Below are 23,477 nucleotides of genomic sequence, written 5' to 3'. Positions count from 1 at the left end.
TTGGTTCAATTGATGGCTCAGTTTGAGCTGCTTTTCCATTACCTTTCCGATACGCCGAAATAGCCCACCAAACACCATAGATCATGAATCATTGATCAGTAGTCATAACATAATATCTCCCATCCTTGGCTCATAAACGATTGCCATCTACCACTTCTTGGCCTCGACACCCTCAGGGGGCACTGTCTCAACAGTTCTATTCTTGACGTCATCCCAATCAGTGCTGAGACTTGTACCATTGCTCTCAGTGAAACTCTTCATCATGGCTCGCTGCTGTTCAGGAGAGGCGTCCTTGAAAAGCTTCTTGAAGAACACGTTGACGTCTTTTTCCTCATCAGAGTCAATGTCGTCGCCAATGGTGTCCCAGTTCTTGGGTCCAGTACGAGACGATGAGGGGTATGCCGGCTTGGAAGAGTCCTGCGCGGCAGGTGTCTTTTCTTTCGCCTCAGTAGAATCTGTTGGCTTCTCTTGAGCAGGAGCCTCTGCCGCGGCGTTGTCCATGGCCTTCTTTCTAGCATCTTTGAGCACCTTGAGTTTTCTTGAGTGAAGTTAGTAGGGTGTGCCGGCTGAGAACTTGTGAAACTTACTCTGCCTCCTCGGCGGCTGCAGCATCTGGAGCAGAATCTCCTGCCTCTCCCTTGAGCTGCGCCCACTTTCCAGGTGTCTTTTTCTTGAGTGCTAGCTCAACCTTGTTGGGCGTAACCCTGTATGTTGATGCCTCTGTGTCAATCTCACCCCACAGATCAAGTGTGAATGGCTTCTCGTCGCCGCTGGGCCAAATGATAGAGTCAAGGTGAGCTGATTTGGGCCTGAACTGGACCTGGAGCTTGTCCTTATTGACGCCCTTGGAGAAGATGGATACTGTCATAGTGGTGTCGTTCTGGAATTCCTGGAGTCGTACTGGGGTATCAGCGGGCACAGTAGGCTTTGGGGCGGTTTGTGTGGCAGCAGCTGATTCCTTAGTCTCAGCCTTCTTGCTTCCCACATCCGATAGCTCCTTCAACTCGGGCTTGTTGGCCGTGGTGAGCTTGCGTGCAGGGTCATCCTCTGGAAGCTTATCCATAGCGAACAGGATCTGCATTCGCAAAGTGCTCGCAATGCGCCACTCTTTAGCATTAGCAACATCATTGCCTTGTGCTCCCAGCGCACCTGCCGCCCCTCCCTGTGACTTGTTGATATCGTCGGTCTTTGACTCTTCCTGAGCATCCTTCAAGGTCACTTTATAGAATCCATTCTCGTCTGTGTTCTTCTTCGCCGGATCTTCCTTCTCCACCGCAGGAAACCCTTTGACTAAGCGCATAGCATAAACACAGCATGCATCGGCGTTGGCATATTGTCCAAGCCGAAAGTAGGCGACAGCACGACGGTAGTGGGCATCGATGAGGAGCGGTCGCTTGTTTCGTTGGTATGCGGTATGCCAAGCAAGGTTGGCGTCGTCGAGGGCCTCTTGGAAGCGCTTCTTGTTGATAAGGGCTTTCGATCGGGCGACCAGCCATGCAGGGTTCTGCGAGGCCTTCAAGGCGGTTGAGAGCTTCTCGATAGCTTCATCCCAGTTGCGTGCTTCGGCGGCGGCGAGGCCTTGCTGGGCCAGTGTGATGTGCGACATGGTAGACTGCAATGGATGGGTTTAAAAAGAATGTTTGAGGAAAAGGAAGTTTGCAGTGTGACGATGACGTGAGTTGGTATTGTTAAGAGTTGGTGTGAAGGCGGCAGTGGAAGGTTTAAAGTTGAAGTTGGATGTGAGGAATGGTTGGTTCTGGAAGCTTTGGTGGGGCATGATGCAGGCAGCTCATGTTAGCCCCCCGCGCTGTGTAAGTGGAAGCTTTTGGTGCCTAAGTTGCCTTTACCCTGAGCAGTATAAACTTCAGGATCTATTAATGAGTACCTTATTTACCTTCAGAGACAATCCTGTTGTGGTTCCTTGAGCGAATCATTGAAGTGGGCGTCACATTCCAACAATCTACAAAGTGAGGCTCTACCAAGCTGCTGTGGCCGAGAGGCAATACAAGTATTTCCCATACTTTGAATCAACACAACTCCCCAAGCATTCTGTTTCGTTGCCTATAGGCAACACGCCCGTCACTCAATTTTAACCATGGTCGAGATTTCTGGTCGTTTTATCCTTGGTGGTCGAACAGATGCCTACCACAACTTTATCAACTTGACTAAGTTGAGTATAAGTCACTGGGGTACCAAGCAGATTCTAGTAGTATTGAGGTTTCCCTATCATTCTTTTTGAACGAAGTTTTAGGAATTCATTCTCACTCTACCCTCCCATATGCACCATGACCTATTTGATGCTGAAGCCCTGGGACTGCTGTCTTGGGGCTATGCCGGCCACTACCTAATTCCCCATGAAGCAGTTATTCTGCGGGCATTTGACACTGGCCATACTCTAGCCGGCCTTTCTTCAATGGCAACTTGTTCAGCTTCAGTGATAATGCCCTCTCTGTATTGTCCCTGTTAATCTGCAGTTGCGAGTGAATAAAACTCCTGCCGCATATTAGGCGAGTCACCTTTGAGGTTCTCTATCAACTTTCCGTTTCTCCGGGCCTATTATGGGGAGATTGTACGAAAAAGCGAAGAAGAAGAAGCTGTTGGTGTCTCTGTAGATTTGTCGGGGTATGTGTTGCAAACACGAGTGGGATCGTCACATGCTGAAAGGAGGCTGATCAAACGACGGTTGTTGCAGGAGGATGATGAATGGAGATGGGCAAAACGGGAAATGAGGTCGAGGCGACACTTGGTATAGCTTTAGATTTGGTGGTGAGAGAGGTGAGAACAAATGAAAATGAAGATGAAGTCTGGAGAGCAGAAAAACGGTCGGCAACCATTGGACTACTTATATACAAGTCAATGTGGAGGGCAGAATCCTAGGGCCAGACAGTAGGTAGTCATGCAGGCGTCTGAAATGCATGTTCTTGATGTATTCGTGATTAAAATTACTTTCGAGGGCTTGAATTTGACAGCCGCCTTCTCGTTGTATCTTAGGTACCTTAGTATTCATGCATCATGTGTATCTATCCGTCTAGTTTTTAGATACCTTGCCCTTGACACCGTTGGTCTTGACACCGTTTGGCTTTACGCCATTCACCTTTACCTCTACTGTCTTGACACCATTCGTCTTCACTCCGTTCGTTCCATTCTGCGCCACAGCCCAGCTTGGTACAAGCTTCTCCTCAGGAAACCTTTTCGCAAACATGCCCAGGGCCTTGATGGTGAAAGTGAACTTATAATTGGGGTACGAGATCATGCATGACTTGTTGAAGACACCCTCGATGGCCTCCTGCAACCACTCTCCGTTGGGCTTCTGACGGTCCATGATGAACTGGATGCCTCGTCTCAAGGGTTCCACATGAGGATACTCAGCTTCCATCAGTCCGATCAGAGCCCAGGCTGTTTGGACAACGAGGGAGCCTGAAGGATGTTCGACGTATTCCATCGTTTCGCAGGCCTGCGATTGTTAGTAAGAGCTGTGAAGCAAAGTCTGTGCAACGTACCTTGTAGCTTTCTGACCATCCGCCATCAGCTCTCTGCTTGGAGATGAAGAAATCGCAACCACGTCTAGAGTTCTCGCCTGTTGCGTATGTCTGGCCGATGTGTTTCATGCTTTCAAGCGCAAACATACCAGCGTATGTGAAGCAGATACCCCAGCTTCCGTACCAGCTGCCATCAGGTCCTTGGTTGGACTTGATCCATTCGGCGGCCGTCCGGATAAGTGTCCTGACCTCGTCTGTTCGATAGTCTGGCCAGTGCTTGTTGAACATGGATAGAGCTGTCACGCAAGCTGTTGTGCATTCAGGGTAGTCGTATTCAATCATGATACGACCAAATACCTCAGCGGCATTGAGCATCTCCAACCACTCGCCTCCTCGTCGCTTCTCGTATGAGGACATGCCACCATTGTCGTTCTGGTACAGGAGCAAAGTGTCGACAGCGTCGAAAAGACGTCGATCTTCAAGAACCTCAGGAAGGCCACCCACCTTCTGTAGAAGGATAATAGCCTTGAGTGCTTCCGAAATGCAATCACTGACACCGTAGCCCTGATCCCTGTTGCTGAATGGCCAGCCACCCTTTCGGGGTTGACGATAGCACACTTCCTGATCGACACAGTCCTCTCGAATCTGCTGACGTTCCAAGTAGTGTAGTGACTTCATGAGCATGGGTCGGTACTTTTCGTTCTTGTGAAAGCCAGCCTCAAAAACAGCCTGAATCAAGAATGCCGTGTCCCAGCATTGTACACCATTGGTGCCGTTAGCCAACATGCCCTCGTCCTTGACCCATAGATACTCTTCAAGTCGCTCGATATGCCTCTTGACGCCATAGTCATCAGGGCCATCGCGAGCATAGCACAGAACGGTGTTCATAGAAGCATTGACGGGGGCTAAGCAGGCATAGCCCGTATTGGCATCCTCCATATCGACTTGCTTGCTGGCCCATGCTTCAGCTTTCTCTTTTAGAAAATTGGGTCGCATATAGGGCATCCAGATATTGGCAAGCACCCAGTTGGCCGCATTGAGCAACCATGATTTGGGGTGATAATTGTCCACAACGCCAATGCTGTTGCGATGGCTTGACCAGTTTATCTTGGCGTAATCCGCAAGGAATACTTCTTTCTTCAGTGATCGAATCACATCGGTCTCTTCGCAGCTCCACCGTCTCGAGTATAGCCAGCCCATTGGCAGGAACACCATTCGAATGTGAATCCACCATCTCCATGGCGCAAAAGGAACCCAATCAGGAAGCAGCCAAAACTCCGGTGGCACAGGGTTGACGATATCCCAGCTCATGACTCCCAAAATAGCCATCCAGAACTTGGCCCAGTGTGGCGCATACAATGCTCCTCCCATCTTGTGTAGAGTTCCTCTAGCCTTAACCAGAACTGGGTCCTCAGGGTCGACACCGACAAGTCGAAGGGCCACATAATTCATCAGTGTTCCGAAGACGCTGCTCTCGCCTTCAATATGTAGACCCCAGCCACCGTCCTCTGGGTGCGCTCGTGCGGATACGTAGTTATAGATCGCGGTCGCTTTGGCGGAGGAAATTGGCGTCCTGGTGACATACCAGGTCATGACGATACCGGGGAGGAGGAACATAGGACCGCCATATTCGCAACCCCAATGCCCGCTGGGAAGTTGAAGCTTTTCGAAAAAGTCGAGACCGTTCTCCGCGGCTGCCAATGGGTTATCGGGGGTGGGAAGGTCAGGGAGATCCTGTGTCCAACATGTTAGTTGCGATGGATAGGGGATCAGGCAAAGAACGTACCATAGGCAAATTCAGGTACCATTTCTCAGCATAGCTCTGTGGCCACTCCTTCGCATCATCGTCGTTCTCAAGGTAGTGCCATGTGTGACGGCTGTCATCGTCCTTGAGCCTCCATCTTGTCGTGTCCAACTGTGAGCTGATGCGAGGCTGCTTAGGGAATGGCTGACCCTGTTTCAACAGCGGTTCCGACTCGGAGTCAGCAGCGCGCTTACGCGACTTTAGCGCGCTACCCTCACGTCCAGTAGAATTTGCGACCATGTTTGGGGGAGTTTGATGGTCTCAACGGCAAATTTCGTGGGTCAATTGAGAGAAGAGCAGTGGAGTGATCATGAACAAAACCCCAGTCACAAGTTGATGAGCAGCACATGCTTTAAAACTAAACTATAACACGGGGGCGGATTGAATTACCAACCCGCTGTACGCCCGACGTACGGGAGGGCCCGCCGTCTCCTGGTGGCACCTGCAGCATATCATGTCCCCCATGTCTAGCGGTCAAGCCCCTGAAAATCAATTGACTCTCGGCATTGGACAATCTTGAAAACCTCCACAGAACCACATCTCGCATTGCGACTCTACTGCGTATTCGGACAAGATCTTGAACTTTACTTACGAAAATCATCGAAGTTATAAGCTTGTTTCAACAAGCGCCAAGAAACCATGGATGAAGAGGCAGAAATTGCTCAATCAATTGCTATACCAGAACTAACCCAGAATCCCCAAGCTAATCGCACATCATCAACGACAGCGAACGAGAATACTGATACGAATACGATAATCAACTACCCCAGTGCTGGAACGGTTGTCACTCGCATTGAGAACATTCTTGCGCAAATCATCAGCGCTTTAGCTGCGGGACAAGAGCTGTCAATTCCATTTTCTGCACGGAGGTCAACACGTCGTGCCGCAAATGTACGGCCAGAGCAGGTTCACTTCCCTGGTCGTAACCAGCAGGAAGCAGTCAAGTTTGGTCAGATTTCGGCAGAGTTGTCTCTGTTAATTTGACTAACAAGTCGCAGCGCGCATACTTCTCATTCTTCAACTATCACATGATGCTCTTGTATCTGGCACCGTTCTGACCAAGCGGTTAGTGCATTGGCCCCAGATGCAAGAGATGTACTAATGGACTCATATGCAGCCACATATTTTACCAACACCAGCATCTCTTTGAGAAGCAAGGCCAAGTGGATGACCTTGTTGATGATATTGCTTTCAGTCTTGGTATCAGTCGTGGGGACTTGAATATTGTGCGAGTTGTTAAAAGCGCCCACGGTACTTCAACTAACTGGAGCAGGTTGCAGCATCAAAGGGCGCACTGGCTGGACCGTTGCTAATACGCTTCCGCGATGGGAGTACGCTGAACCCTTGTTCGGGAGATTTGGTAAGATCTTTAGTTATGACTCTCTGCTTGATTCTGAGTGGATGTAGGGAGTTGCTATCCCGACTGTTCAGTCAATCTCAAGCGTCGACGTTCAAAACATCAAATGGATTCTTGTTGTTGAGAAAGATGTGAGACGTACAAATTCTTCGTCGCTTCAACGAAGCTGACTCCTGCAGGCCGTTTTTCGATCTCTCTGCTCGTCCCAATTTTGGAGAACCTGCATCTTCGGTCCTGGAGTGCTTGTCACAGTATGCTTGGACAATGTGAATCGTGAAGCCCGCGCTGACTCAAGTAGGCCAAAGGATATCCTGACTTGACCACGCGCTCGTTCCTCAACTTTGTTCATACACAGTACCCCCAACTGCCACTCCTGGGGCTGTTTGACTACGATCCCGACGGCATCAAGATCTTGCGATGCTACCGACACGGATCCGAAAGACTGAGCCACGAAGCTGATCTCGGTATAGAAGCATTGCGGTGGCTCGGTATCAGATCAGTGCATCTCTCCCGAGGTCATACCAACACCTCACTCAGCAACTACGGACAGCCAAACCATGTGTCTATCACATCGATCCAGTGCCGTGATCCCGTCACGTATCTGAATGGCAGAGAGCGGGCTGCAGCTATCTCAACACTCAAGAAGATCAGCCTGCACTCTCCGAATGAGCTCGAAGGCTCAGAACTACGACTTGAGTTGCAACTGATGATAATGCTCGGCGTCAAAGCAGAAATTGAGTGGCTCGATGAATCTGGGGACTTGTGTTCATGGCTTGATGGTGAAATTGGAGAAGCACTCATTAGCGAGAGAATCTGACTTGCATGGACTTGTTGAAGGGAAATCTGCTATGATCTTTGGTGAAGGAGTCTATGTTCAAGGAAAAAGAGGGAAATGATGTATGTATCATAGCGACTAGCTGGTAGTTTCCTCATCCTTTCCATGAAATCGAGGATGAAAATTGAACTTGACTACCCTGCAGCGATCTACACCCCACACTGTGCGAAAATAGCGGGGTATCTAACCACACAGTCCCCTCATCTTCATAAAATTTTATATTCTTGACATGAAAACATCACCAAGCGCATCATCATGGCACCCAAACTCACAGAAGAAGAGATCGATGACCTCATTTACTTTTCACGAGCAGGAGAGCAGGAGGATCTGACTGAGACTATTAAGAGCCTGGCGGAGCGAGAGAATGTCAGCCCTGCTGAGATTGTAGCGGCTGCCCAAGATGCTTCCAACAAGTCAACATGTTTACACATGGCGACAGGAAATGGTCACCTAGGTATGTCCAACCCTGAAGGGATGAAATTTTGCGAGGCCTAGGACCCAAATTTCAATCCAATTGCGAAACAATACCAGGCTGACATCTTGTAGAAATCGTCAGGGAACTCATCCAATATTTCGATACCCAACCAAAGGAGCAGAAGCAGGCCTTCTTAGACGAGGCAAACGAAGCTGGAAACACAGGTCTTCACTGGGCAGCATTAGGCGGTCACCTCGATGTCATCAAGCTGCTCTTGGAGCAAGGTGCTTCTCCCGCGCTGGCAAACGAGCAGAATTACGTTCCTCTCGATCTGGCGTACTTCAACCACAAGAACGATGTTGCTGAGTACTTCTTGTCAACTGCTAAGAAGCTTGAGGAAAAGAACCAAGAAGAGGGTGGTTTGAGCGCTGCTGTTGGGTCAGTTGAGATCGAGGAGGGAGATGAGAAGGCTGAGGAGAAGAAGGAGACTTCATAGAGGGGTCAGTCAAAATGAAAATTGGATTAGGAGGAATGGATCTTGATAGAGGATTCTTGTGATGGTGGAAGCTTCGGAAAAGGATAGGGAGTTTAGGACTATATGAGAATAACGAAAATACTTTTTAAACGAAAAGTGCAATCCTTGGTAGATTTGGTTTGAGTTGGATTCGCGACTTTGACGAATGTGACAGTAAGCAGTCAGCTAAAGAAGCTGTGACAGACTATCTAGGATGATATATGTTCCTGGAGGCTTTGTAGGTGACTACTATAAACTCCATTATCTCTATTAGATATTAAGTATTACTCTATAAATGCTTTGCAACAACCAAATGATTAAGGTAAGGGAATGTCTAACCTACCAGTAACGGAAGGGAAATTAGTTTAAGCGTGTTGATCAGTGAAGAGCATGTGCTATATGAAAGATATATATATAGTAAAAAAACCCGCCTCCTCTCGTTATTTGCCCCCGACCGGTATATATATAAATATGAAATTCCGACCCCCAAGCCCTTGGTTGATCCGCCCGTCTCCTATAAATACGAAGCCATCATTCCTTTCCGCTGACAGGCCTTTTCGTTTGCGACGTGCTGGAGTGTCATACTTTCGAGGCGGCGTATAGTATTTTTTGGTGGGTTATTTCGAAGCCAGGCATACCTTGCTGAGATATCATAGGCTTCTCAAACAAACCAGTAACTTTCAGCGAAGAGCAGAAATAGCCAATTCAAGCTCATCGTGATGCCTCTTGCAGACATTAGTATCTTGATCCATAATCTGAAGCCCACAGCCAACTCTACTGCAAGTATGTAGAGGGCAGTATATAGAGTATTGGGGACCGTTCCTTGTAGTAGAAACATCTGAAAGGCAATCAAACTCCTGGGTAGCGCAAGTATGTTTCCTACAGAACATTCCTTTACGGCCATCATGAGAAACATGAACCCGATTCTGGCAAGACCCTGAAGAACAAGTATCGTTCGGTCGATATTCGCGTCTAACATGATTCACCTTTCGCCTCCTGTTACTGGCAGAAATCTCGCCACAACGCATGACCACGGCGTTGAGTTCCCTTTCCGTTCTGTCAACTACAGAATTCATTTCAACAAAGAACTTATCCTCCTCCTCAATTTTCGTGGCCTTTTTATTGGCACATGTCTCGCAGTCACCTCCAATCTTCACAATGGTATATTCCCTTTCGATAGGGGAGCCTGGAGGAGTCGTGTCTGATCCTGGCTTCAGAGCTAAAGCTTCTTCTATGAAACAGCCGTGTCTGTCATTACAAGGGATGTATGCACCCTGGACGTTCTCCATGTAATGGGGTTTGCCATTGCTAGAGCAAGCATACTGGAGCTTAAGAAGACGACACATGCTGAAATTTAATTCGAGCGAGCCTTTCCGTTTTCCTTGTTTTGGGCTTTGTCTCTTTGTGATTTTGGTTACTGTAATTGGTGGAGTAGGAGGTGTAGGTGAAGGGGGATTAAGAATACTGAATAGATTTATTACTGGAACTGAATAATAACAATGCGTTTGAGGGGCTGCATTATATATGGCTTTTACAATGTAATTGCCCAACTAACTGAAAGACCGAGTTGTCCAATATCAATCTGCTAAGTGTTTTTCCAGGAGGAAATACACTGCCATCAGATCCTTCGAACAAAGACATAGTAGCCCGAACAATGACGGATTTCAGGTCTAACTTATTTGTTCAGTACAGGCTCTTCTACCAGTCCAATCCTTGAACTCAGTGCTTGAAACTTTGAAATATTTGAACACCGAAGAGGTTCTCGAGTCCCCAATAATGGTATAATACCTTCCCAGTTTTCCACAGTGGTCTATGATGTAACTCCGGCGACCGCTGACTCAAAGCCCGCGTGGAACATTCCTATTAGAGAATACAACCTTGAATTCCCAGCCTTTTCAAGTTATTGAAATTACACATGCCTGTGCAGCTAACCAAGCCTAGGCTCTTCTTTACTTGTTCCAAACCTAAATCTGCTTCTCTAGTGATTCTGCCACTAGCGAAAGTGTTTCTCCGACGACATGGACGATCTCGTAGACCTGTATGCCTTTACAAGTTTCTGCCCAAAGCTTCACTGCTGCAACAGCCAAACGTCTTATCCTGTCAGGAAAATCGGATTTGGGGCCTAGCGAAGCCTCTAGATGAGTTTCTTCGACTAGACGATCGACCATAGAAAGCAGGCGCTTTTCCTCCTCTCTGAGAGCTGACGTACCATCCGACAGAACTAGCTGATAAATGTTTTCAAGCCAGTGGGTAAGTAGAAGGGCGCATCCAAAGTGACTGATAGCATGTTGGACACTCCAATGACCTGTACGGCCACGTGCCACGAATGCAATACCGACTCTCACAGGTATCCTCAAAGCGTAGATAGCATGAAGAACAGCTTGATCAAGATGCGGAGCACGCAGGGGCAATGGGTTCTGATACGGTTCGAACACTTGGGCTTTGGCGATAGGATCCCGAGATAGCAACTCGCATTGACTGTAGAGGCCAAATCCAAGATGAATATGAGCTAGTCGGAGCATCGCAGTCGAGTTGAAAGGTAGCGGCGAATTCCTAGAGGAAGGATCGGGGGCAGATTCGATAGCAGAGTCCCAGCAAGATTGCCAGGCACCGAGTGCAGCAGCATAAGTCGCAATGGTACTCCCCGACAGACTTGGCGATGGAGTCAACAGGGCAGACGATACTTGACGCTCAAAGTAGATTTGTATCAGCAAACTCTGGATAAGCATATAATTGCCAAACTCAGTTGCCGAGACCTCCTTGGCTAGTGGCTCTCCAGACAGTAATTGCTTAAAGCATGACTGAAAGTTGAGCTTGCGTGGGTCGACCTTTCGTCGTACACGATTCCATGTTTCCGAGTCCGGCGCGTTGAACTCAGCTTCGGAGCAAGGAAGTTCGAAGCTAAACTCTGTAGCTGTCATCTGAGGCGGCACGTTGAAGCAGATGGTTTGAATGTTTAATGTGAAATATGCCGCGAGAAGGGTGCGTCGTCTCTCTTCATCGCGGCCCCAGTCCTCCCATGTGTCATTGGAATGTCCCTCTGGTAGACGTTTCAGGATGTCGCGGGTGAGAGCAGTTAACTGGCTACTCATAGCAAGTGCCTCCTCAGCGAGTGGTCCATCTAGCCATGACATAGTCATTACAGCAATCAACAAGGATTGTAGTAGTTCGATGTCGAATTTTGTTAAAACAGCATGGTGATTTGGGGGGGGATCATAGACTTCTGTAGAGCTTGTAGGGAGCGCCGCAAAGCGAGGGAAACCATTGAGGATGTGGCGGTTTGACGCACGACGCCTTTCTTCCAGCTCATGGTTGATCATAGCTTTGGCCACGAAGTACATGGCATACCCCTGAGGGTGCTCAAATCCATAGAAGGACCCTGTAGCTGCCAGCGTCAAGAGAAGCACAGGTGACATGGATTCCAGATTCGTAGTTGGAAGGTGTACGAATGGTAAATGTGGATGATAACCTCGTATCCAGCTTGCGATATATCGAGATAGCGCATGTCTGCTGGGAAGTGTAAATGACAGGGGTATATCTGATCTGTGCTTCGAGAACTCCGTGGAAAGCCTTTCATGAGCAGCAACCGATACAGCCCAGGGATTTGTTGCTACAATATCTTCTGTGGTATCCAACAACCGGTCAACCTTGTTTCGAACTGGAGCTGCTTGGGCTTGTCGTTTCTGGCAGAAAGGTAGAGTCGACGTTGGCGCGCTGCTCAATTCTATATGGCCAGGTGCCTCTAGCTGCAAATGGCTCGAGGGAGCAGGGGCAAGAACTGGCTCGGGAATAAATGACTGAGTAAAGAAGTTTGCTGTATCCGGTGTGAATCCTTGATGTGAGTCTTCAGGGGGGAGAACTTCCCCGAGATAACTATTGATCATGTCCATCTCATCAGGGAACATATCCGCGTTGAACGACTCGAATTGCATGAAGTCAAGGCTATCCAAAGCGCCCGCTGGGGTTACATTGCTGTTGTGGATGGGATCTTTCGGTGGCTCAAAGATATGGCTTGGTGTCTGCTCTTGGTAACCCAATGGCCGATCATGAATTGAAAATCGGCTCATCATCTCTTGTTGAGAAGACATTGTGTGGGGAGAGACTGCCATAGGCATCAAATTAGAGGGGTTTACTTGAGACTGTAGCTGGTGACTGTGATGATTGTTCTCGTCGCTAGCTTGTGAGATAGAGGGTGAAGTTGTCACAGCCCCGTCAGGCGATATCGCCAGATTTGATTCCGCTTGTTTTCCTGAGCCACTGGTAGAACACTGAGAAAGTCGGCGGTGACGATTTAGTAGATCTCTAAAATCTGATCAGCCCTGTCACCAGAGTAAGCGAATTCTGATATGTCTCACTGTCTTGTAAATGTTCGGCCGCATGGACACCCATATGGTCTTTCGCGTGTGTCTGGAGAATGATCAGCACCACTTTGAGAGTGGCCCCTAGTAAAGTGACTCACGTGTACGAATATGCCTTTCCAGGTGCTCCTGTCTCTTGAACTCCTTATTGCAGAACCTACAAAGAGGCACAGGGAGCCGAGGTCTGCCTTTCATGGTGTAAAGTGGGACGTTTAGTCTGTGATATCATCGGTGCTGTATACTGGACTGCATCATTGAATACAGAAGTGGCGACTTGAGCTAAGTCTGATGGAAAGGAATATAAACATTGGTCAGTTTCAACATCTTCATACCAACCAGGTCAGACAGGGAGTGTTCGTGGTGTGTAGTCGATAACTGACAGAAGAACTGGGGTTGGTCCCAGGGCCCTCCAAGACCGGCCCGGTCGAGTGGAACCACGTGACAGTATCACCGCCGAACCGGTAACTACGACCGCTAACATCCAGTGACCTCCCAGCACTATTCCCGATCGTCCAGATAAAGGCATCTTAGTCGAAGTTTAATTTCAAGATTACTTAACATACTTACATGAAGCGAGAGTTTGACATTCGTTGCTGATCCAATTGTTGTCTCAATTTAGTGTACACTATGATTTACTCTTGTCTTCTCCGGGCCTTCACAACGACCGTTCCCGGACTTACAACACTTCCCGGTGGCTGAGCAACCTTGACTACTTCAGCGCCGACCTGATCTTCACCAACAACCAAATTAATCTCCATCTTCATGGCTTCAAGAACCGCTACGGTCTGCCCCTCTTCCAGTACATCACCAGGCTTGACGAGGACCTTCCATACATTCGCGTTTACAGGTGACTCAATAACAGCAATCTCGTCCGAGTCAATGTCGCCATCCTCATCTGCACCACCACCAGACTGTTTTGAGATGGTCCATTCATCGAACAGCTTCTGCTCAAGTGCAGCCAACTTATCGGCCGCTTCTGATTGGCGCTCTCGCCATGCTTGATACTCTGGGTCCTTCTCTGCTGTATCAAACTTGGCGATGTACTGATCCATATCGATGGCTGTTTCGCTAATGTCAAAGGTATACTGGCCAGCCTCAAAATCTCGCTCCATCTTGTCATACTCTTGTTCAGTCACCTCATAAAAACTGACGAGATCCAGGTGATTGAACAGCCAAGGCTTCTCGGGAGAGAAGCCAGGCCGGTTACCTGTCGAATCCCAGCCACCAAGTGTTCGGCCCATGAGTTGGTATCCTCCTGGTGCAGCAACAGGATATATGGCGACTGTTGATCCTCCCAATCCTACTGAGCCACTGGGCGTATAGCCTCTACTGGGGTTATACTTCTGGCCTGTCAACACCCGCCATGGGTCGAGAGGGAATAGGATAGGTGTTCCGACGAAGAAACCAACGGCAACAGTCAACCATGGTGTTTTGAGAAGAGAGTCCAATACGTCTCGGCGCGTTGCAAGAGCATTGTTCTTGCGGAGATATTCGACATTGTCTGGGAGATATGCAGCTGTCGGTCTGATGTTCTCCATGTACCGTTGCGCCGACTCCTCGAGTGAAGAGTGGTCCAGACAGACAGGCAGTCTTATCTGTCGAGCAGGGATCTTCACCCCGCTAGTATCGCCAATGTTCGTATCAAAGGTCAGAAGCTGTTGGAGAAGCTCAGAACGGTCTATATGGACTGGGTCGAAGCGCACAGTGAGGGTGGCAATGTTAGGATCACCTCGCACACTGGGCAGTTTCGCAGCTGCCAGCTGCTGAGTGAGCAGTTGGACACAGACTGTGTTTCGCAAGTCCGAAGTCTGGTTTCCATACTGAACGATTATGCTGGTATCACCTCCTTGACGATATATCACCTGGGGATGTACACCCCTTGCGGGTGACTGATGCAGAATGGAGGATGGGGGCTTCGCGGCGAAGGCTGTTTGGGGAGCACTTACATCCCCAGATTTGCCATTAGCGAAGGCTGCCAGAGCTTCAAGATAAGCGTTTTTCTCATGAGTGATCTTCAGAGCATCCTCGTATGAAACGGATTGCAGCCGAACGGTGTCGCCGGGTTTGAGTTGACCGAGCTTCCACATCTCCCCAGAGCAGATTGTCGTTGGGCAGACGAAACCACCAAGGTCAGGTCGGTCATTAGCAAATATAATGGGAGACTCTCCAGTAAAGTTGACACCGCCATTGGGATACCCGTACTCGAACACATTAGACGGATGTGATCCTCCACCTCCTCCAGATGTTCGAGCCCACTTCAATCGCGGTCCTTGCAAGCGTATACCACTTCGGCCACTGTTGTGACTGACACTCCATTCCCCTTCATACAACGTCTTCGATCCCTCCTCTGTCAGGATATCATCAGAACCGTACGGCCCATCGATACAACAGATAGTGGTGCTTCCGAATTTGGGTACGTGATGCGATGGAAAGGTGAACGTTGTCGCTTCGGCTGCTCGCACTTTGGAATCAGGACTCAGTGCGAGGATATCGTGTGTCTGGAGTTTTCGACCTTGGTAGCCACCGAACCCAAGCTCTGGTGCGGTTGACTTGGAGCCGAGGAACGCTGGGACGTCGGGAAAGCCGCCTCTAACAGCGAGATATGCTCGTGCACCACTTCCAGTGACTTTACCCAGACTCAAAATCTGACCTTGTTTGACCACAAGTCTGGACCACAGCGGCTGCGCGCTACCGTCGACCGCAATGGGAAGCTCGGCACCACAAACACTGACAATCGCAGCCTCATGAAACAGCAACTTGGGACCAGATAGGGTCACCTCCAATAACTCAACTCCTTCATCGTTGCCAACCAAAATGTTTGCTATCCGAGCACTAAGATCATCCATGGGTCCTCCCGGGGGCACGCCGTGTCCAACAGAGACGCGCCCTGGATAATCCTGGATCGTGGTGGATACACCGGGCTCAAGGACTTGCATGGAGCAACTCTTAAACTCGAAAGTCGATAGCGAATTGGTCAGGGTGTTCCCACTTGCGAATAACTCCGAGTCGAGAATTGCAGAGAGGTACTCAAGGTTAGACTGAGTCCCCTGAAGTTCTGTATCCGCCAGTGCTGCAAGCATCTTGCGTCGCGCAGCTTCTCGACCGTCGGGACTGTGGACCATAACCTTACCGATTAAGGGATCGTAAAGAGGAGTGATGCGCTGGCCGCTTTGGACCCAAGTGTCAACTCGCACACCATCGCCTTGTGGCCAATGAACGTGCTGGAGAACACCAGGACTGGGTGCGAAGTTACAGAGCGGTATCTCGGCATAAACACGAACTTCGATCGCTGAGCCAAGGGGCTGAGTTCTGCCAAGGCCCTTGAGAGTCTCAGAGGGGATGCCAAGTTGGCCTCGAAGTTCGTAATCTGCTTGTCTTAACATCAACTCGACCAAGTCAACTCCGTAGCACAGCTCAGAGATACCATGCTCCACTTGTAATCGAGTGTTCATCTCAAGAAAAAAGAACTGCGCAGTGTCGTCGTCAACAAGAAACTCAACTGTGCCAACGCTCTTGTACCTCAGCTGGAGTGCGTAATTGATGGCTGCGTCAAGCATTCTTTCGCGTAATCCAGCATGGCGTTCCAAGAATGGACTCGGAGACTCCTCGACAACTTTCTGGTGGCGTCTTTGTAGCGAGCACTCGCGTTCTCCAAAGGCGACAACGATTTCCCCGTTGCCTGCAACTTGGACTTCGATGTGGCGAGAACGAGGGTAGTACTTTTCCAAGAAGACTCCCTTGTTCTTGAAGAGCGTACCAGCGCGACTCTCGACCATAGCAAAAGCTTTCGCAATCTCATCTGCTGAATTGCAAATCTGAAGACCCATACCACCGCCGCCTCCAGTAGCTTTCAGCATAACAGGGAAGCCCAACTCTGTCGCCGCTTTGGTAGCTTCTTCAGCAGACGCCAATAGTTGAGTTCCAGGGATGACTGGGACATTGGCCGATTGTGCAATACCTCTGGCCTCGTGTTTCAGGCCCATGGCTCTTATTGAAGCCGTGGAAGGGCCAGCGAAGATGATGCCAGCAGAGGAAATTGTATCAGCGAACTCTGCGTTCTCACTGAGGAAGCCATATCCGGGAAATACGACATTTGCACCTGTGCGCTTGCAGATGTCCAATATGGCATCCCTATAAGTCATCAATGTTTAGATGCCGTAAATTCGTAAGATGAAATTCCTATACTTACCCATCTGTATAAGCCGAGCTATCCTCGCCTGGTAAAAGGATTGCTTCGTCTGCCAACTTCACATGCAGGGACGTTGCGTCTGCATTGGTAAATACTGAGACAACATGAAGTCCAAGTTTCCGACAGGCATTTATGCAGCGAACAGCAATCTCGCCGCGATTCGCTATTAACACCTTGCGAATGTGCTGTAGTGTGTGTAAGTCAAGTGAACCCATGACTGCAACCGAGGCGAATTTGGAGAGTTCAGTAAAAGAACAAGATATGATAAGACAGATATGAGAAGGGTAACTTTTGATAAATTTCTGAAAGATTGGACTTATTATGAAATGATCAGAAACATGGAATGAACGTATGAGTTGATGAGCAGCAGCTTGTGAGGTGTTATCAAAACTGGGGATAGCCTCTCCACCTCCAGGCAGGTTAAGATGCACTATCTCGATAGCTTATCTACCCCAACGCGGGGTGATCGAAAGAGGTAAGAATTTGGGCACCCGGAATTTGTGTTCCTATTATGGTAAGCCATTGGGGTAGGTGTAACAGGATCCCCATATCAGTGAGCTCATTGAGGCCACACGGGATACGGATGTACAAATGTTGCGATGATCTATAGAGGCTATTGCGGAAACATTTGGTAGCAGGCTAAAAATTTGGAGCTGAGGGATGCTGAAATCCGTACCTCCACGGACACAGTTAAGTAACTATTGGAGAGCAAACGGAGAGTATCATCCCAGTATTTGCATGGGACTTTCAGTAACCGCTGGTACGTATCAGGATTCAATGTTTACAATTGCGACCGGGATGTGACGGCGCTCAATTCAAAATGCAATGATTTGATTTGATTCAAACTATCTAGAAGAAAGTGACTGCTTGGCCGAACGACACTAAGTCTCTGCTTGTCTACCACTGAACCTTTAGTACCTGAGGGACGGAGGATCAATGAGCAGTCGCACCGTAATGCTCAATGAGATTCCAATAAGAATGCGCGGTCCATCTTCTCAGAGGCTTGCCAACATATATCATCATGATCGCAGTGCACCAGACAGCCTCTCCCAACACGGCGATGAGGATGAAGGCATTGCGAAGTCCAAGGTTCTCAATCATTGGAACCACGGCGTACCCAAACGCGAAACCTGGATAGTGTTAGTAGTGAAGATATGGTGATTGAAGTGTGTACATACCCATCATGTTCCGAATCAAGATGGTCGATACAAGACCTTCGCCGGCGACCTCCTTGTAAGTGTCAAGGATATAAGTGAAAGCGAGATTGGAGCCCATGGGAAGAGTTACGCAGATCAACCCGAGGCCAAAGACAACTCCAAACCAGTGGATATGATACGAAGCGCCAACACCATACAGCAGACAGCCTGCCGGATGCATGACAAGCGCGACGAGACAAGTCCAGAGACGCTGCTCGGGTTCCATGACACCTCCATTTCGACGGGCAAGGAACAAGGCCAGGGCATCTGACATCCAACCTGAAAGGAAGCACCCAACAGTGACACCGACAACAGAAGCAAGGTACGTGAGTCCAATGTTGTTGGCGCTGAAGTTGTAAGGTGGGTTTCCCAGGATCAGAGCTAGAGAGCCTCCAACGACGTTATACCAGGCGAGAATTCCACCCACGAGAAGGCCACCGAAGCCAATGCCTGGGAAGGAGAAGAGCAGTCGAATGGGGAGGAAGAAGAGCTTGAAGGTGCTAGGCTGTCGCGAGTCGTGATAGCCCCAGACCTTGAGCTTCCCTAAATATGTCCTTTCGCTCTCACCTGGTGTATACGCCGCTGCCTCCATAGATCGTGATGTGGACTTCTCGTCTTGGACTGAAGGGTCTTGCTTCTCTGACGGAGCCTCGACGTCCTTTCCGACTGTCGCGGAGGCTTTGATGGTAGCTGGGTCGAGTGCAGCTGTATCAGACAGGTTTCCGACGTCGTGATGGCGGTAGAACATTGTCTCCTCAAACAGGAAAAATGTAATGATAGCGACGCTTCCTCCTATGATAGTGAGGATATACTGGATCCATCGCCAGCCGAGCTCTTGAGCGACATAGCCAGATGCCACGGGTGCAAGGAACGCGCCGCACCATAAAGTCCAGCTATAGGCACCCATATAGAAGCCTCGGTCATGCGCGAAGAAGATGTCTCCAATAATGACTTCTATAAGAGTCTCTTGGGGTGAAGCACAAATACCAAGCAGAACTCGGTTTGTGAAGAACTCTCCTCTCGACTTGATGAAGGCGGTCCAAAGAGTAATACCCGTGGTGAGAATGACAGACACAATAAGAGTGAGGCGTCGACCATATGCAAGAGCAACGCATTGAGTAATCATCGTTCCCCATCCCAAAAATAGGAACAGAATACCATTGCCAGTACTCAAATCAGCGATCGAAATGCCAGTGTCTTCCTCGATCAAGATGTAAGCAGGTGATAAACCTGAGATCATGGCAGCGACGAAGAAGCACCATACCATGGCGCAGACGATATTTCTTGTCTTTCGAGGGATACTCCAACGTAAAGGATCATCGGGGTCGTCAGTGGGCTGCGGAACGAGGACGATGTCGCGTGATTGTTGGCCATGCTTCACGTTGAATATGCCTTGGACATCAACGAGCTGGACGGTTCCAGGAATGGCGACTCCAGAAGTCATTGCACCAGTATTTGATCACGAAATAAATATCAAGAAGACAAAAGGGACATCAATGAGAATTCTGTGGATTTTGAGAAGAAAAATATTTAAAGACTGCACCTTGTCTTAAAACACCACAGCAATGCAGATCATCAAGACATCTATATGATTTATACTACCTTATTATCACTTACTAGACGAAGTGGCTTGCGATAGGCAATCTAGACAACCTATTTCTACCCCAACCTTTCGAGTCTTATCGCGCGACCCTTGATATGATGGACAGGGGGAGCTAAAAGCTAAGCTACCATCCCCGCATTGATAGCTCGTCATGTGTGACCAGGACCGGCATTCTTTGAGGGCAGATTGAGTGGTCTGGACTTCTGGCCATCTTATTGACATTCTTAGCGAGGAACGAACCAAGTTCTCACTTGGAGGTGTGTCAGACAACCATGCTGTCGGTACTTCTCCCGTTCCGCTGCTTAAGCGCAGTAACGGTTTCAAGTATACGACGGTATAGCATTTCGACATTCATTTTGTACGAGTAATCAAGCTGTCAAAATCATGTGAGTCTAGGTTGTTACACAGTTTTCAATTTCTATGGAAAACCAGATTTCCTGCAGTATTTATCCTTTTGGGATAATGTCTACAATCTATGACCATTGGTATTCTGTGAAGGAAACTTCTTTCGGTTCGCTTCATCCACTGCCTGTCGAACCAGCTTCGCATTTTCCAACACAGTCGGCGAATCAGAATGCAGACATATGCTGAACGGCTTCCCCTTAAATCCAAAGTTGAATGGGTCCCCATTGATGTCCTTCCCTGTATCCTTCATAGCAGCACCAAACGCCCGTTCATGGCATAACTCCGGCGTTACAGGATGAGATTGCGCAAAAGGGACAAGTCTTCCCTCTGGTGAGTAGTCGATATCAACGTAGACCTCTCCTTGAAAGGGAACGCCCATCTCATTACACATAGCCTCCTGTTCTGGGTTCTGGCAGGCGTATACAGGAACTTTAAAAGTTGCACAAGCTTCTAGTACAGCTCTCATTATTCCCTTGTCTCTTTGCATGTAGAAGAAGAGTTCTCCGTGAGGTTTAATGTGAGAGAGCTCAACACCTTCGGCGTCCAGCATTGCTTTTAGAGCTCCAACTTGATACAAGACCATTGCATACATGTCCTTGGGGTCGATTTCCATTTTTCGGCGTCCAAAGCCAAAGAGGTCTTGTAAGCCGGGATGAGCACCAGCTTTGACGCCATGTTGCTTGCAGAGACGGACTGTCTTTAGCATGATAGACGGATCACCAGCGTGGAAACCACATGCAATATTTGCAGCATCTATGAGAGGCATAAGTTCCTCATCTGGACCCTATTAAACCTTGGTTAATATCTGGTAACAAACACTGACTTTCAGAGATCTTACCATTTTCCATCGGCCGAAGCCTTCTCCCATATCAGCATTGATCTCATATCTTTGCGCTAAACCAGTCATGATGCAGGATTTCTGATAGAATGAATGATAATTCGACTTCGAGATAGGTCGACACTCGTGCTCAAGTCATGATTCGACGAGGAATTTGTGCTCATTATCTCTCCAATACACGTGATACCTCCCCCGTTCAGTTGTCTTGTTACAATATGACGTTACTGATCGCTGAACCCCATGTAACATTGGACAAGTTAATCATGATTGAGGGATGACAGTTGGGGTAGAAAATGATCGTTTTGGGAAGATTGGGGTAGTAAGTCTGATAAGCAGTTGGAGCTTATCACACCCCTGTCGGTACACAATCACCTTTAACTCATATCTTGATTGGATACCCTGGAGCACTCCATATTTGATATTGTAGCAACTGGAAGGCTGGATCGACTGTTGTGTTTTCGTTAGGACTTCCGCAAGCCTTGATAGCCTTCCTTAGGGAGAAAAGCGAGCTCTAGTCGACTACAGAAGTTTGATTCCTGTCTCATTCCGATTGCTCCTCCGTACCATGAAATCACATCCTGAGTTCCAAATATTGACGGAATTTTCGTTGATTAGAAGGCTAAGGCGCCCAGGAAATAATCGAGGTGCGAACAAATGATGACTCACCTAAAGCCAAGGGCTTTTTCAAAGAATATTTCAGTTATATTAAAACCATGTAACCCATAGTTGAGTTGAAGCATACTCGTTAACTGCTCAACATTGGGGTTCCGCCTAAGCAATGAAGTTGGTTATGGCACTTCTCAGACCCGTGGCAATAAACAGAGCGGTCATGAAAATGTGACCTTTTGAAAAGAAAAACATCAATGCTGAGTCAATTTGAAACTGGGACGCATCCTTAAGCTCGCCTCTTGTGATATGGACTTATCTGTCGTGTGTTCTGACAGACTGATGTAAGAGCCCATCAGGGTTCTCACCTACCAACCCTTTTGGTGTCGCTAAACCAAGATACCTAGCTTTTTGCTCGCAAAATCTCATCTTTGACTATTTTGAACATCGTGGGACTTGAATGAATATATATACTATACATCTCAGAAATCCTACTGTCAAACCTCTCATTAGAATGGAGCACGAACCCGTGGAGGATATACCCCATTGCCATCATCACCACCACCATCTGCAGTACCATACTCATCATCATCACCATGGTCCATCTCATGAAATCCCGAGGTCAATGGGAGAGCAGAACAAGGCTCACTACAAGTATGAACCTTTCAACCTACTAAGGCCCTCGCAAGGACTAACTCGTGCCAGTAATGCTCCTCCAGCGCTATTTCGATGGCCTTGGATTATTGAGCTGTGCAATCAAATATCAAAAGAGCTACGCTCCAACATAGACTGGATTGGTATCAGGCCACCATCTTCAAGACCGACAAAACTGTTAGATTACGCCTGCGGTGATGGCGTGGCGTCTCGGGTAAGATCCACGACGTTAACCGTTGAACTCTATGCTGATTTTATTAGGCGCTCGCACCCTTCATGTCTACAGTGAGAGGTATGGACATAGCATCAGGAATGGTAGAGCAGTATAACAAAATGGCACTGAAAGCAGGCTATACGTCGACAAAAATGCGAGCTGTTCAGGGTGATCTTATCGATCCCGAGTTGACGCCGTCTCCGGAGACCAACACCCCAGGATTCTTTGATTTTGACGTGGTAGCCATGTGCATGGCTCTCCATCATATCGAAGACCCGGAGAACATGATATCACAGCTCTCAAAACGACTGAGACCTGGAGGAATCTTACTTATCATTGACTGGGTTGCAAGCTCTGCGGGCAGTAGTGCTCAGACAGGAAATCGAACGCTAGGAGCGATTAGTAGAATGGGGTTTCAAGAGAATGAAGTAAAGAGTTCGTTCGATAAAGCTGGACTTGAAGATTGGGCGTGGAAGTTGACCTCGGCGCCGTCTCAAGTACCTAGAGAGATTGGTGGTGAACAGCAATTGTTTCTTGCTCGGGGAAAGAAGCCATTTAGTTAGCACGTACTATAAACCTGATTTGAATTTGTCCAGTCATTGGATCAAGATATTGACAGTTGTCATTTCCCCACGACCACCTCAACTTCTCGCGATGAAGGTGATATCATCCATGAGTTTCTTGAGTCGTTGCTGGATAGTCTAGACACGTTGCTGTAAGGTTCAAGCGCCGGGTCATCTAATATTTTAAACTCTGCACAAAAAAGGAAACCCCCGACTCTATCAAAAGCCAGATAGTCTTAAACTATCACCCATCAGCCCTACGTGACATCCAAGAGGTTCTCGTTAAATGCTTGGCTGTTGAGGGAATTCCAGTCTGCAAAGCCGTGACTGGCTACCACGACAAAGACATCCACTTTGGCCAATGGATCGATCTGTAACTTGGCAGTTTTCAGGTATTTGATCAAGTCGTTGAACCAGTCATGGGAACGATTACTAGACTGTCGCATC

General features: G+C 48.4%; 10 protein-coding genes across 12 annotated transcripts; 3 read left to right on the top strand and 7 right to left on the bottom strand.

The window, feature by feature from the left end:
- Positions 1–147: 147 nt before the first annotated feature.
- FOXG_07652 (uncharacterized protein) lies at positions 148–1,606 on the bottom strand (the record flags this gene model as incomplete). Its single annotated transcript, XM_018386247.1, has 2 exons — positions 148–538; positions 588–1,606. 2 exons carry the CDS (start codon positions 1,604–1,606, stop codon positions 148–150), a joined length of 1,410 nt encoding a protein of 469 aa, XP_018243382.1.
- Positions 1,607–2,802: 1,196 nt separating this feature from the next.
- FOXG_07651 (lanosterol synthase) lies at positions 2,803–5,680 on the bottom strand. Its single transcript, XM_018386246.1, has 3 exons — positions 5,266–5,680; positions 3,501–5,213; positions 2,803–3,454 (listed from the first exon to the last, which is right to left on the bottom strand). The coding sequence occupies exons 1-3, from the start codon at positions 5,521–5,523 to the stop codon at positions 3,029–3,031; spliced, it is 2,397 nt and encodes a 798-aa protein (XP_018243381.1). The 5' UTR covers positions 5,524–5,680; the 3' UTR covers positions 2,803–3,028.
- A 242-nt stretch (positions 5,681–5,922) lies between these two features.
- FOXG_07650 (uncharacterized protein) lies at positions 5,923–7,632 on the top strand (the record flags this gene model as incomplete). The annotated part of the gene is made up of 7 exons (XM_018386245.1): positions 5,923–6,232; positions 6,282–6,348; positions 6,401–6,509; positions 6,557–6,643; positions 6,691–6,771; positions 6,820–6,891; positions 6,939–7,632. 7 exons carry the CDS (start codon positions 5,923–5,925, stop codon positions 7,455–7,457), a joined length of 1,245 nt encoding a protein of 414 aa, XP_018243380.1. The 3' UTR covers positions 7,458–7,632.
- A 61-nt stretch (positions 7,633–7,693) lies between these two features.
- FOXG_07649 (uncharacterized protein) lies at positions 7,694–8,543 on the top strand. The gene is made up of 2 exons (XM_018386244.1): positions 7,694–7,929; positions 8,022–8,543. The coding sequence occupies exons 1-2, from the start codon at positions 7,731–7,733 to the stop codon at positions 8,384–8,386; spliced, it is 564 nt and encodes a 187-aa protein (XP_018243379.1). The 5' UTR covers positions 7,694–7,730; the 3' UTR covers positions 8,387–8,543.
- A 541-nt stretch (positions 8,544–9,084) lies between these two features.
- Positions 9,085–9,750, bottom strand: FOXG_07648 (uncharacterized protein; the record flags this gene model as incomplete). The annotated part of the gene is made up of 2 exons (XM_018386243.1): positions 9,085–9,178; positions 9,494–9,750. The coding sequence occupies 2 exons, from the start codon at positions 9,748–9,750 to the stop codon at positions 9,085–9,087; spliced, it is 351 nt and encodes a 116-aa protein (XP_018243378.1).
- A 105-nt stretch (positions 9,751–9,855) lies between these two features.
- FOXG_07647 (uncharacterized protein) lies at positions 9,856–13,130 on the bottom strand. The gene is made up of 3 exons (XM_018386242.1): positions 12,864–13,130; positions 12,760–12,811; positions 9,856–12,706 (listed from the first exon to the last, which is right to left on the bottom strand). The coding sequence occupies exons 1-3, from the start codon at positions 12,955–12,957 to the stop codon at positions 10,369–10,371; spliced, it is 2,484 nt and encodes an 827-aa protein (XP_018243377.1). The 5' UTR covers positions 12,958–13,130; the 3' UTR covers positions 9,856–10,368.
- A 147-nt stretch (positions 13,131–13,277) lies between these two features.
- FOXG_07646 (uncharacterized protein) lies at positions 13,278–17,329 on the bottom strand. The gene is made up of 2 exons (XM_018386241.1): positions 16,952–17,329; positions 13,278–16,893 (listed from the first exon to the last, which is right to left on the bottom strand). Exons 1-2 carry the CDS (start codon positions 17,164–17,166, stop codon positions 13,395–13,397), a joined length of 3,714 nt encoding a protein of 1,237 aa, XP_018243376.1. The 5' UTR covers positions 17,167–17,329; the 3' UTR covers positions 13,278–13,394.
- A 436-nt stretch (positions 17,330–17,765) lies between these two features.
- On the bottom strand, positions 17,766–19,733 carry FOXG_07645 (uncharacterized protein). Its single transcript, XM_018386240.1, has 2 exons — positions 18,130–19,733; positions 17,766–18,081 (listed from the first exon to the last, which is right to left on the bottom strand). Exons 1-2 carry the CDS (start codon positions 19,589–19,591, stop codon positions 17,885–17,887), a joined length of 1,659 nt encoding a protein of 552 aa, XP_018243375.1. The 5' UTR covers positions 19,592–19,733; the 3' UTR covers positions 17,766–17,884.
- Positions 19,734–20,119: 386 nt separating this feature from the next.
- FOXG_07644 (uncharacterized protein) lies at positions 20,120–21,893 on the bottom strand. Of its 3 annotated transcripts, none has more exons than XM_018386238.1 (3): positions 21,800–21,889; positions 20,994–21,742; positions 20,120–20,939 (listed from the first exon to the last, which is right to left on the bottom strand). In XM_018386238.1, exons 2-3 carry the CDS (start codon positions 21,060–21,062, stop codon positions 20,217–20,219), a joined length of 792 nt encoding a protein of 263 aa, XP_018243373.1. In that variant the 5' UTR covers positions 21,063–21,742; positions 21,800–21,889; the 3' UTR covers positions 20,120–20,216. The 3 variants fall into 3 exon arrangements, with proteins under 3 accessions (XP_018243373.1, XP_018243374.1, XP_018243372.1); XM_018386239.1 differs by having other exon boundaries at positions 20,994–21,440; positions 21,660–21,870; XM_018386237.1 differs by having other exon boundaries at positions 20,994–21,893.
- A 91-nt stretch (positions 21,894–21,984) lies between these two features.
- On the top strand, positions 21,985–23,175 carry FOXG_07643 (uncharacterized protein). Its single transcript, XM_018386236.1, has 3 exons — positions 21,985–22,253; positions 22,305–22,467; positions 22,515–23,175. The coding sequence occupies exons 1-3, from the start codon at positions 22,060–22,062 to the stop codon at positions 23,028–23,030; spliced, it is 873 nt and encodes a 290-aa protein (XP_018243371.1). The 5' UTR covers positions 21,985–22,059; the 3' UTR covers positions 23,031–23,175.
- Positions 23,176–23,477: the final 302 nt, after the last annotated feature.

The sequence above is a fragment of the Fusarium oxysporum genome, chromosome 4 (genome assembly GCF_000149955.1).
Source record: "Fusarium oxysporum f. sp. lycopersici 4287 chromosome 4, whole genome shotgun sequence".
NCBI classification, from domain to species: Eukaryota; Fungi; Ascomycota; class Sordariomycetes; order Hypocreales; family Nectriaceae; genus Fusarium; species Fusarium oxysporum.
The sequence above is the reverse complement of the archived record's forward strand: the minus strand, read 5'-3'. Positions and strand labels throughout refer to the sequence as shown.